This window comes from Pagrus major, chromosome 19 (genome assembly GCF_040436345.1).
Source record: "Pagrus major chromosome 19, Pma_NU_1.0".
NCBI lineage: Eukaryota > Metazoa > Chordata > Actinopteri > Spariformes > Sparidae > Pagrus > Pagrus major.
The window spans coordinates 27404718-27418257 of record NC_133233.1 but is presented as its reverse complement, the minus strand read 5'-3'; the positions used below and the strand labels follow the sequence as shown (position 1 = coordinate 27418257).

Genomic DNA, 13540 nt, shown 5'->3' with positions numbered 1-13540 from the left:
TTTCTTTCACGCCGTCCTTTCTCCGTTCGTTTGACAAGTGATTTGTTGAATTTCGGGACATTCGGGTGAATTAAGTTCACGTGTTTTGATTCAGTAATTTAAATTCTCCAGCGACGAGATAAAGACCTCAGAGTCCTGATGAACATGAAAGTTTGGATTTAGATTTTTTCGATTCACAGCTTTAAAAAAGTTCTTTCAAACATTCACGGCTGAGTTTCACCAACAAGGATCATCTCTGAACTTTTAATTAAATCACAGCTCGTCAGCTGTACCTTTAATTTAAACCTGAATTAAACAAGATTATGTGAAACTGTATTTTAAAGCTGCATTCATCACCTCGTTTAAACCATTAAACGTTTTTCCACTAAATATGCAGCATTCAGCGCTTAATTTGGAAATAATATTTAGATTTTAAAGTCTTCAAATGTCAACAAACAGTTTACAGGAGATCAAACAGAGAAAATTGCTTAATTCAGTTCATTTTTGGTGCTTTTCTTCTTGGTAAATGATTTACAGCAATTTATTATTTATTAATGTTGTCTGTAATTCATGTTCTGTCATATTTTGTCAAACACTTCCTTCCTCTCTCTCTGACTCTTCTCAAGTTGTAGCGACAGGTGACCAAATGAAACCCACCGTTACCTGATGATGTAAATACGCAGGTGAAGCTCTCATCTTTAAATATCTTTAAATCTGATTTTATCATTTTAAAGTGAAAGTAAATAAACATGATTTAAGTTAAGAGTTGCTCAGATGGATCCTTGCTGGTGCAGCCCGCTCTACATGTTTCTTAGTTCTGATCGTATGCGTCAGCTTTCTTCAGCGACGTGACCCGGCGTTAATCTGTCGTTCTCCGAGGTTTAAATAAAGTTTCACCACATCCTCACATCGTGTTCTGACCCACAGAAACAGAACGGCATCACGGATTAAATGTGATCACGGTGTTACATTCCCGCTCGACAGAATCAACAAGAACTTGAAGCACGCGGTCGTGCAGCAGAAACACAAACGCACCTCGGAGCGTGTCGACGTGGACCGGGACAGCAGGACGGGCTGCTGCTGGAGGGAGGCTCAGCTGGGAGGCATCAGACGGCTCAGAGACAGGACAGACTGTGTGTGTGTGTGTGTGTGTGTGTGTGTGTCTGTGTCTGTGTCTGTGTGTGTGTGTGTGTGTCTGTGTGTGTGTCTGTGTGTGTGTGTCTGTGTGTGTGTGTGTCGTTCTGGAAGTTCAGTCGCTGTCAAAGTTCAGGTCAACAAGACGAGAGGACGCGAGTTCAAATCCACCAGCTTAATACACAGCTGCTGGTGTGTGTGTGTGTGTGTGTGTGTGTGTGTGTGTGTGTGTGTGTGTGTGTGTGTGTGTGTGTGTGTCTGTGTGTGTGTGTGTGTGTGTCTGTGTGTGTGTGTGTGTGTGTGTGTGTGTGTGTGTGTGTGATGCTGTGATGTATTCGTGTCTCTAAACGTGTGTTTTAAGTCTGTACATGTGTGTGTAAATACATCAGTGTGTGTGATGGCTCTACAGTGAGTGTGTTACCGTCTATGGGTACAGTGTGTGTGTGTGTGTGTGTGTGTGTGTGTGTGTGTGTGTGTGTGTGTGTGTGTGTGTGTGTGTGTGTGTGTGTGTTCAGTCCAGGGCCAGTAGTGGTGTGCTGGTGTCTCTGTCTGTTTGTCGGAGAGTTCCTGGTTCCACCGCCGACTGAGACCTGAACACACACACACACACACACACACACACACACACACACACATGATTAAAGGAGCAGTTACGACTCTTTGTATCTGAATTTTTGATCCGGGGAGGTTTTTTATTTGTTAACTTTCCTCAAACCAAAGAAAGTCACAGTTTGGTTCATTTCTCTGAGCTTTGAGCGTCTCAGTGTTTCTTCAGCGTTGGAACTGAAACCTTTAAAACTCTGTAAAAACGAGGATCTAGGAAAGGAAATAAAACGGGAGAGGAAACGAGGAAACCCTTCCTCCTCACCTCTTCATCATGTCCTTGTCTCCTCCTCCTCCTCCACAGTTCTCCCGGACGTGCAGGGCGTCGTAGGTCAGCGTGTACTCCGTCTCGTCGTTGTAGTCGGGGCCCAGCAGCGTTCGGGCCCAGATGCCCATATCGTACGGCGGCAGCGTCCCGCCGAACTCTGACGGCAAACACTCGGGCTGGATGAGCTGGTGGAGCGAGTTCAGGTTGTTACCGTGGAGGAAGATCTGAGGAGGAGACGAGGAGAGGAGATGAGAGGAGGAGAGGAGAGGAGAGGAGAGGAGAAGAGAGGAGGAGACGAGGAAAGGACGAGGAGAGGAGAGGAGATGAGAGGAGGAGCGGAGAGGAGACGAGGAGAGGAGAGGAGAGGAGAGGAGAGGAGAGGAGAGGAGAGGAGAGGAGAGGAGAGGAGAGGAGAGGAGAGGAGAGGAGATGAAGAGAGGAAAAAGGAGAGGAGGAGATGAGGACAGGAGAGGAGAGGAAAAGGGACACAAGGAGAGGAGAAGGAGAGAGTAAAGGAGACAAGGAGATGAGATGAGGACAGGAGAGGACATAAGGAGATAGGACAAGGAGAGGGGGAAGGAGGAGAGTAGAGGAAACAAGGAGAGAAAGTTGGAGAGGAGATGAAAAAGAAAGCAAAGGAAACAAGGGAAGAAGGGGAATAGGGAATAAAGAAGCAGAAGAAAAGAGGAGAGAAGAGGAGGGTGTTGATCAAAAGAGAAGATGAGAGACGAAAGAGAAACTGAAGAGGAGAAAAGGTGACGATGAAAGGAGACGAGAGGCAGAAGCAGGAAGAAAAGGAGGAGATAAAGGAGGAGAGGTGAGGTGAAAGGAGGTAGGAGAGGAGCCCAGAGAAGGAGAGAAGAGGAAGAAAATAAAGAAAGAAAAGACGCGTTCACCCGTTTCCTGGTCTTGTCTTTGAGGAAAGGTTTGATGATGGTGTACATGGCGTGAATGTACCACGGCTGATTCACAAAATGGATTCCTCCGAACCGAGCGGGAAAACTGTCCTGAGGACACGAGGAGAGGAGACAAGGAAAGGATTAACAGATCAGTCCTGAGGAGCTGTGCAGCTACGTCAGGAGCTCAGTGTTCACTGTGTTCTCCACCTGGAGGCCTTCGATGGCCAGCTTCAGGATGTTGGGGGTGAGCTTGGAGGCCTGTTTGAAGGAGAAGTTGCTCCAGTCGATGATGAGGATGAACCCGTTGATCTGGAGCTCCGGGTTCTCTATCAAAACCTCCAGAGACAGCAGGATCGCCCGCAGGATGTCGGTGAACGAGTTCCTGATGGAGGAGAAGGAGGACGAGATTACACACAACCCCAACACACCACTCACTGCTGCAGCAGCACTGAGGCGTCTCCTGCAGCGTGTCCTGGTCCTGTTGGGACGGATGGGGAAGTGTTGAAATGGTTGTGTCTGTTTACAAAAACACCATCGACCACTACTGATAGAAACTGGAGATAGGGTGTGTGTGTGTGTGTGTGTGTGTGTGTGTGTGTTGGTGTACGTGTGTATCAACAGCTAATCAATAGTTAAAGGGAGTGTGACGGTCCTTCACGCTGTAAGTCTTAACTACGACTGGCTGTGTGTGTTCAGGTGTATTTTTAGTACAGAAATGACCCATTAGACTCTCTGTTGCTTTCAATCAATACAGAAACGTGTGTGTGTGTGTGTGTGTGTGTGTGTGTGTGTGTGTGTGTGTGTGTGTGTGTGTGTGTGTTACCTGCTCTGGTCCCAGTTGGAGGCGAACAGGATGAGGATTTTTCGGCCATGTTGGTCTGGAGTCTCCAGTACGCCCGGGAAACCATCCATCAGTGCCCGTTTGATACCCGGGTCGTCCACCTGACACAGAAGAAGAAGAATGATGTGTGTTTGAAACCAGCGCCTCAGTGAGCAGCGTCCTGTTCAGTGTGGTAACGGACCTTGAAGCTCTGGAACATGTCGAGGTTCTGCTGTCTGAACTGGAAGTACTGGGCCAGCAGTCTGAAGGTCTCCACCTGGTCAAACTTCCTGGCTCTCAGGAAACGCAGGATGAAGTCGTCGTCCGTCCGCAGGAACCCGATGTCCGGCCGCGTCACGATCATGTCCCGCACCTCCAGAGACAGAAACACGAGGCATCGGTTATTTTTGTGTTTGTTTGTTTGTTGTTTGGTTCGTCAGCAGGTTTTTCCTTGCATGGCTTTATTTGATAGGACAGCTGAGAGATGACTGAGTGGGGGAAGACATGCAGCCAATGGCCACAGGTCAGACTCGAAACCTGGGCCGCTGCAGCGAGAGAGACCTGTCTCCACATCTTTACAGAGACCTGTCTCCACATCTTTACAGAGACCTGTCTCCACATCTTTACAGAGACCCGTCTCCACCACATCTTTACACAGACCCGTCTCCACCACGTCTTTACGCAGACCTGTCTCCACCACGTCTTTACGCAGACCCGTCTCCACCACATCTTTACAGAGACCTGTCTCCACCACATCTTTACAGAGACCCGTCTCCACCACATCTTTACAGAGACCTGTCTCCACCACATCTTTACAGAGACCTGTCTCCACCACATCTTTACACAGACCTGTCTCCACCACGTCTTTACGCAGACCTGTCTCCACCACATCATTACAGAGACCTGTCTCCACCACATCTTTACGCAGACCTGTCTCCACCACGTCTTTACGCAGACCTGTCTCCACCACATCTTTACAGAGACCTGTCTCCACCACATCTTTACAGAGACCTGTCTCCACCACATCTTTACAGAGACCCGTCTCCACCACATCTTTACAGAGACCCGTCTCCACCACATCTTATCAGAGACCTGTCTCCACATCTTTACAGAGACCTGTCTCCACATCTTTACAGAGACCTGTCTTCACCACATCTTTACAGAGACCTGTCTCCACATCTTTACAGAGACCTATCTCCACCAAATCTTTACAGAGACCCGTCTCCACCACATCTTTACAGAGACCCGTCTCCACCACGTCTTTACAGAGATCTGTCTCCACCATGTCTTTACAAAGACCCGTGTCCACCACGTCTTTACAGAGACCTGTCTCCACGTCTTTACAGAGACCCGTCTCCACCACATCTTTACAGAGACCCGTCTCCACCACGTCTTTACAGAGACCCGTCTCCACCACATCTTTACAGAGACCCGTCTCCACCACATCTTTACAGAGACCCGTCTCCACGTCTTTACAGAGACCCGTCTCCACCACATCTTTACAGAGACCCGTCTCCACCACATCTTTACAGAGACCCGTCTCCACCACATCTTTACAGAGACCCGTCTCCACCACATCTTTACAGAGACCCGTCTCCACGTCTTTACAGAGACCTGTCTCCACCACAACATATCGGATCAAGCTGTTGCACTCAACAGGCGGACCGTGTTGTGAGCCGACAGAGCGAGGTGGACTCACACAGTCAAACCTCCGACACTGACTGGAACGCAGCGTAACACACTGATGGTTTGTGAAAATACCAGAACAGCAGCAGTTTAGTACTTTAAAAACCATCATCATTTGAGCTGACTGTTGCCATGAACAAGCTAACGTTAGCTAAGCATGGTGGATATACCTGCTGGATGTCCTGATGCAGAGTGTCCGGGTTCTCGTTCAGCTCTAGACGAGCCTTCTCCGTCGTCTCTGAGCTCAGACCGGCGTGTAGATGCGTCATCATGGTGACTCACTCCGGTTTGGTTCCTACAAATGTGTTTCTGCACAAACTGAAGTCCTTCAGATCAACAGACGGATCCGTTCTTTCCACCTGTGATGTCTCAAGTTTCAGAGTTCTGTTCCAACTTTCTCCACAGTTTGGTTGAGATGTACAATCTTTTGTGGCTCAGTTGTGAGTTTGGTTGTTGAAGAAGTAAATGGAGTCTTTGCCCTTTTATCTGTAACACAATCTTATTTGCTGTCTGTGTTTTTTATTTTAAATTCCATATTTATAAAAACGTAGCATGTCGGACAGTGCTCCAATCAGAGTTCGTCAGTAGGAGACAATCGTGGTCGTCTGTCAACAATCGTCTCTGCGTTCGTCTTCTACATCGTTGGTTCGTAGGAAGCTGAAGGTTTTTGGTTGTTGATGCTGGAGTGAAACGCTGACTTGAGTACAGGTTTTGTTTGACGTTCAGACAGTTCTGCGCTGACTTCACATCCTTTTCGTCCCGATTTTCTTCCCGTTCGGCGTCTCACAGCTCCCTCCTCCTCCTGCTCTCTGTCATCTTTCAGGTTTCAGGTTTTATCAGACCTCGTCGACTCTCTGCTGCGTCATGACGAGGATGGTTGGAGATGGGCGATTGATGACGAGTCCTGCTGTTCTGCAGTGAGGTCGTGACCTCAGTTGGGTTGTCGGAGAAAGGTCAAAGGTCAGTTAAGGCAACTGGGTCTGATCGGGGCGTCCTCGACCTGCAGGAGAGAGAAGAGACAAACGTTAGAGAACAGGAAACGTTTGCTGGTTGGATGGAGGACGGTCTCGGCCCAGAACAGACGATGTTGACTGAAACAGACGATTTTTCTCACTTTCTTTAACACTGTGACTTCACTTTATCCAACATTTTTGTTAATTTCTCGGGGAGTAATGCATGAAGCTGGTGGCTGGTACCTGTTGGGCCTCGGTGGAAGTGTAGTTTCAAACATTTATAAGTTTTTTTTCTCTAAAAGAACATAAAGTCGTGTTTGACGCGTCAATAACATATATTTTTGATGAGAAGTTGGGACGTCTCCAGCTGTGCTTGTGGCACAAAATCTAGTTTTATTAAACCAGATGTTGGAACATCTGCAGCCACGTTTGAGATGTCAAAAAACACGTTGATGATGAGAGGTTCGGACACTTCCAGCCGTGTTTGTGGCGACAATAACTGAATAATTTTGACAAGAACCTCGGACATCTCATGTCACGTTTGAGACGACAAAAAACAATTTGTTTTAACGAGATGTTGAGACATTTGCGCTCATGTTTGTGGCGACAGGAACTCAGGACGTCTCTCGCCGTGTTTGTGGCAGCAAAAACTGATATTTGTGACGAGGAATCAGGACGTCTCCACTTTTGCTTGTGGCACAAAACCAGGTGTTTTTAATGGGAGGTCAGGACGTCTCCAGCCGTGTTTGTGGCGACCAGAACAGGTATTTTAAGCCAAAACAGGGTCTTTTTTTAACCTTAACCAAGTGTTTTTGTGTCTGTAACCTCCCCTGAAGAACGTGAAGGCTGCAATAGAAATAAAGTTAATTTATTGTGGCGATTGGTTGGTTTTGAGCTGCGGTCCAGCTGCGGTCCAGTCTCGATCTTTGGGATCAATAAAGCTTGATCTGTGTTTTATCTCCATCTGGGGGTCGGTGCTTCAGATGACCTCCTGCCCAGCCTCCACACACCCCCGGGCCCCCGCTCGTCCCCATCTGCCGCTCACATTAACTGTGTCAGATGTGTCCGATCCTGTCCACTGACACAGCACCGTGAGACACTCAACGGTCCCACTGGGCTCAGCGGTACATTTACACCACAGAGTCCAACACCGAGACCATAAACACATCTGAGCGGATCGATGGAGACGTTAACACAGAGGACACATTAATGACAACAGTGACCCTGTGCGTGTGCGTGTGTGCGCGTGCGTGCATCCTCACCAAATGGTAAAATGTGAGAGCATCCTCCACAAGTGAGCTCGTGTGTGTGTGTGATCAGCTTCTTCTTCGTGTCTCTCAGAGGGGGATGTGATGAAATACTCACAGAAGCGACCTGCTGGTTGAATCCCGGCCGTCCTGACTGGCCCGACGGCCCTCCGGTGCTGCTGCTGCTGATGATGCTGCTGCTGCTGCTGATGATGATGCTGCTGATGCTGGGGACGGTGGCGGTGGTGGCCATCGGTATCCCGCGGACAAAAGAGGTTTCGGTCCAGATGGAGAATCTGACGGGGGGCGGACGGATACAGAGTCAAAAAGTCCCTGAAGGCGTCAGAGGAGATCAAAGCGCGTCCTTGCGGGTCCGTGCGGGCATCGCAGCGTGAGAGGACGGAGCATCACGCCGAGATGCGTTTTCACTTTGTGCTCCGAGAAGACGTCAGGATGCTCCGGGAGCGTCAGCTTTTCAGAATAAACAGCGCCACTTCCGGTCACCGCTTTCAAAATTAAAGACTTTTTTTTTTTTACCAATTCATTTTCTCTGAACAACAATAAACAATTAAATCTGACTGGAAATAACCTACAAATCACTGACATTTCGTTTATTGTGCAAAAGGCTTTTATTTTTATTCTATTCTATTCTACTTGTTGTGATTGTTTATACACTGTTTGTTCTCATGTGATGCTGAGTCACATTTCTCCTATGGATCAATAAAGGTACATCTTAGCTTAGCTTAGCTTAGCTTAGCTTAGTTTAGCTTATTCACATGGTACTACATTCACCACATACATAAATGAAAAAACACAGAAAATGCTTTAATTTGCTTTGTTTTTATTTTTAATTTTTTTGACAATTTGTTTGTTGTTTATCTTTTAATCAACATAATGATGTAATAGTTTACTCTGGTACTTGTCTAATTACCATTGGATCATTTAAAATAACTCAGTCTCACTTGAGCACAGCTCTGTGCAGAAGAGCAGTGACATCAGTTATATTGTTTTCTTTCAGTCAAAAAGCCTTTAAACTGTTAGAAAACTGTTATAATAATCCAAAGTCTAAAATCTGACTGACAAACACAGACAGTAATTTACACGACTGCCTATAAAACATAAAAAACTGCAAACGCTCAAAATCAGAATAATCATGAGAATAATTATCAAAACTTATTTATACCAGACTGATTTTCTACTAGATTCAATATTATTCAACATATACGATACAACATCCTCGGTGCATCCAGGTCACCTGTGCAACTCGTTTTTTACAATGACAAACTCCATGCTTTAATTTTGAAGGCCCACTCTCTCGGTTTCCGGCCTCGCTCCCGCTAACCCGGTCTGACTTCACCCACCTGGACGCTGTGACAGCAGCTGACGGCCATGCGCGTTCACGACTCAACCTGGACAGATTGTAGGTTGTACGTGCACACGCACTGGGCTGGTGCGCGCACACGAGCGCACGCATATAAGCAAAAAAGGCGACAGGAAGTCAACACAAAATAAATCCTATGATGCAGTATTTTTAATTACATTTTTACATCAGATTTATTCTTTATCTATTTATTTATCTATCTATTGTAACCTCCTTTCTAATATGTGTAGTTGTCTGTTTCTTTTTCTGTTGTCACTTGACATGAACTTTAATATTTCATAATCCCAGTCTATTAATTTTTATCTTATATATACTAAGTATTTATTATTTATTATTATTATTATTATTATTATTAACATTACTGAACCTAACAACAGTAGCTGATAAGAATAATAATGATAGTAATAATAACTAGAACATTTCTCAATGACACTGTTGTTTTTGTTTTTACTTTATTAGTTTGATTTTGCATTAAAACATTATGCAAGAAAAATAAATAATCAAACTCCTGTAGATTTAGTCCAGAAGCACCTAACGATAATAATAATGATAATAATAATAATCCACAATTTTTATAAATGCAGGTTTTATTAGCTGTTTTATTTTGTATGTGCTTTCTTTGTGCCTTAAAGGACAAACTACTTAAAACTTAATTAGCTTGATCAATTATTATTGATTAATGTCTTCATTATTCTCATGACTAATCAATTCATCATTTTCTCCAAAACTGACAGGAAGTTGTGAGGATTTTATTTAAAGTTTAGCAAATTCTCACATCAGATGAGCTGAATCTGGAGAACGGTTGTCAATTTTCTTTAAATATATATAATAAATTAATTATTAAAACTTAAGAAGAAAAAACTAATCGATTATTCACTTGGTGATAACGCTCAACAAAATAAAAGACCTCGGGAGGGCTTTTATTGTGAAGGCGCACTGTCGCCTCTGTGACGCAGTTCCTGTTGTGCTAAAGTCCACTCGGCTGTGAAACCCCTCAGTGAGAGCGTCTACCTCGTTTATCCTCTCCGTCATTTCAAAACCTTCGTTACTGACCCGTTAATCGTCTTTTTGTGCTCTCTGAAGTTCATACAACACTTTTCTGGACGTGTCACATCGCGACACTTTGTTGTTTGTCTCGTTTTCAGGACGTTTGTGTCGCCGGACCTGCCCCCGGAGCGTGCTAACGTTAGCTCAGCGGCTAGCCACCATTCACTCCTCACGGAAACTATCGATTAATCGTCGTTGTAATCATGGATCAAACAGGAGGCACCGCAGTGACACCGAAGGTAAATACGTCTCCTGGTCGCTCGTCTTCTTCTGCCGTGTCACGCATTTGTGTGTGTTGCTCGACTTCACGAAGTTAAACCAGTTAGCTAGCTTCTGCTAGCGTTAGCCTGCTTCTGCTAGCGTTAGCTAGCTTCTGCTAGCGTTAGCCTGCTTCTGACCCAACATGGCCTCCGGCAGTTTTCTCCTTAAAAGGCTGAATTCAGCGCGCTGTGAGCGGACACACGCTCAGCAGCTGTGCGCCGAGGCCGGAGATACTTTTCATTACATTCAAGTCAACTCGTTATTTGTCTCAGACACGAGAATAATGATCACAGTGCTACTGAGCTTAGATTAAACCCCGCATGTCTCAATCTCAAAGGGCTCTTAATAGTTGTTTTTATTCAAAACTAAACATGATCTCTGGAAACTGATGGCACAGCTAGCAGTTAGCAGCTAGCAGTTAGCAGCTAACAGCTAACAGTTAGCAACATATTCAGTTCAGTGTCTCACACTTGGTGACATTGCTCCTTTAACTGACTTCCTTCAGCAGGTTTAAGGTTGTTTTTTCTTCCATGCTGTGACATTAATCTTGTTTTTAGACATCATATTGTTGTTGAGTGTCTCCATGTGAACATCCTCAGTTTAAACAAATATATAAATATAGTAATTATGAATAATGTAGTTGTGGGCGGGACCCCACAGGCCTGTCAGGACATGTCAGGACATGTCTGAAGTGTCTCCCTCTGAGTCACTTCTTTTATTGGTCCTGGTTAGTTATGACTCAGTTTATGGTTTAATAATAGTGTAGATGTAAATGTAGAAACATGAAGACAATATTTATTAACACCCTACAACTTATTTTAACACTGTACATATATTTTTTTAGAGTAGAAAGTCATTGTCACAGTTTAATGTACAATGAAAATACAATATTTCTTCAGTACATTGGTATTATTGGTTATTGTGATGGTGTGTGATTTCTCAGAGTATCTTCAAATGCACCACATCCCTGAAATCTGTACAACATCAACTAAAACTTCATATAAGTCAATAAAAAAGATTAAAGCATTGAAATGTCATAAACATTTTTATTAAATTTTACTAATATAATAAAAACATAAAACACAGCGATCCATGTGATTTTAAAATGCAGAAACATGAACAAAATATTTCTTAACTCTCCACCACTTATTTGAACTCTGTGCATATTTTAGTTTCTGAGATGTCCTCAGTCACATCATGCTGGGACGGCATGAGTCAGCAGGTTTCACACTAACTTGTGGAGTCCATGCAGCTCGAGTGTGCATCCATCCTGGCATTAAAGCAGGAGGAGGAGGAGAAATGCAAAGATATTCTGACTTTTCTGGACATTTTTCAAAGATTCAACTTTCTCTCATATTGTTAAGCTGATATCATCATTTATTACATAATGAAAACATATAAAAATAAGTAAATAATAAGTATTTTAACTGATGGTCTCAGACTTTTAGATCCTTAGAAACATTCCCTTCTCCATTTTCTTTAATCTTTTAGTATTTTCTAGTTTTTTCTAGTAAACTGAATATTTGAGTTTGTAGGTTTGACACATCAAAAACTGTCAGACTTCAGGAAGAAGACATTGTTGAATATTTTTTCCACTTCACTTCAGATCAAAACACAACCTGCAACTAACCAGGAAAATAATCTGCAGGTTACATGAATTAATAACTTTACTGACTAAACGGCCACAGCATCACAGGGTTCACAGACTCAGTTATTAGTGTGTGAAATCTAAAAACCATGGATGTTATTCAGCAGTGAGCTGTGTGTTCAGAGTTAAAGGTGTTTAACGAGGTGATTTTGTGGGATAATTATGTGTTTGTGTGTTTTCCTCCAGAGCCCGTGGGGTTCGGCGGCCCCGGCGGCGCCGACCTGCTCTCTGGCTGATGTGATGAGCGAGCAGCTGGCCACACAGCTGGACGAGGAGAACAACGCCTTCCCTGCACTCACTGAGTAAGGTTCAGGTGTAACACTGATTCTTCATTACACCATTTTGTTTTTGTGCTCAACTCTTCTGAAGAACAGACTTCTTTTGGGAAACTGTTGATGCTGACGAAACACAGATACCACGTGATACCAACACCGTTATTCTGTTGGCTGACAAGTTCTGATGCAGCGATAAACAAACCAATCATTCTGAACCCGGCAAACATTTTAACATCTTTGATTTCATACAGATGTTTTTAAGCAGAGGAGATTCAGGTTTATTTATATATTCTCTCTATATTCTATAAACTGACAGTCAGTCGATGCTCTGTCGCTACAAACATGTGTAATGTTGATTTTAATGTGTTTTATTTAATATGAAAATTCACAGACTTGAAGGTCAAAGCTGCAGATTTCCGTAGAGACCAAAAGCAAACTGAGTTTTGTCACACTGAGTAACAATTGTTTGTATTTCTGTCTTTCCCACTTCGCTCTTTTCTTCCGTTTTTCCTCTCCGTCCTTCAGTCCTGCAGCAGATCTGCTGTTGTCAGACGAGGCTTCTGATACGACCAGTGACCTGATGCTCGCCAAGATGCTGCAGATGCAGTTCGACCGCGAGTTTGATGATCAGCTCCGCCGGGAGGAGAAGAAGTTCAACGGCGAGAGTAAAGGTACGGCCACAATACAGTAAAGAGAAAATACAAGAATCGATGAGCACAACAGATCAAAATGAGTATCAACAAGAGTGAAGAATAATGTGAGGTTTTCAGATCTGAGTCTGTTCTGATGTTTGTGTCCAGTGTCCATCTCCTTTGAGAACTACCGGATGGTCCATCCGTATGAAGACAGCGACAGCTCCGAGGACGAGGTGGACTGGCAGGACACAAGACACGACCCCTACAGAGCAGGTAACATGTCTACAGTGGTTGGACAAAATAACAGGAACGTCTAAACGTAACATACAGCCCTCAGTAACAACTTGATGTTTTAAAATGCACATGTGGTTTTAGCATCCGTCCTGAGTGATCAGACCTCAGATGTATTCACCCTGTCTGAACAGCCTCTGTGGTCACTTTTAGTTTAAATCCAGCTCAAAACAGACTCGCAGCTCGTGTCCATGAGGTGATTATGACACCAACTGTAAATCTGTGTGTGTTTGATCCATCAGATAAGCCCCAGACGACACCCAGGAGAGGCTTCACGGGGAAAGGCAAGAACATCACCACCAAACATGACGAGGAGACCTGCGGCCGCAAGAACACGGCGCGCATGGACAACGTAAGACGGCCTCGCGCCCTCTGATACTGACTGAGCATTTGTTTTTTGTCTCCTAAAACAT

At 44.5% G+C, this 13540-nt stretch overlaps 2 protein-coding genes across 2 annotated transcripts in view; one reads left to right on the top strand and one right to left on the bottom strand.

The window, feature by feature from the left end:
* Positions 1–1624: 1624 nt before the first annotated feature.
* LOC141014263 (clavesin-1-like) lies at positions 1625–5661 on the bottom strand. The gene is made up of 7 exons (XM_073487995.1): positions 5560–5661; positions 3906–4076; positions 3707–3825; positions 3091–3265; positions 2881–2991; positions 1982–2208; positions 1625–1703 (listed from the first exon to the last, which is right to left on the bottom strand). Exons 1-7 carry the CDS (start codon positions 5659–5661, stop codon positions 1625–1627), a joined length of 984 nt encoding a protein of 327 aa, XP_073344096.1.
* Positions 5662–9920: 4259 nt separating this feature from the next.
* Positions 9921–13540, top strand: part of riok3 (RIO kinase 3 (yeast)) — a 7526-nt gene continuing 3906 nt past the window's right edge. Inside the window, exons 1-5 of the mRNA XM_073487981.1 lie at positions 9921–10256; positions 12113–12228; positions 12727–12872; positions 13002–13109; positions 13370–13479. Of these exons, the coding sequence (XP_073344082.1) occupies positions 10221–10256; positions 12113–12228; positions 12727–12872; positions 13002–13109; positions 13370–13479 (516 nt within the window). The 5' untranslated portion in view covers positions 9921–10220. The remainder of the gene's footprint in view (positions 10257–12112; positions 12229–12726; positions 12873–13001; positions 13110–13369; positions 13480–13540) is intronic.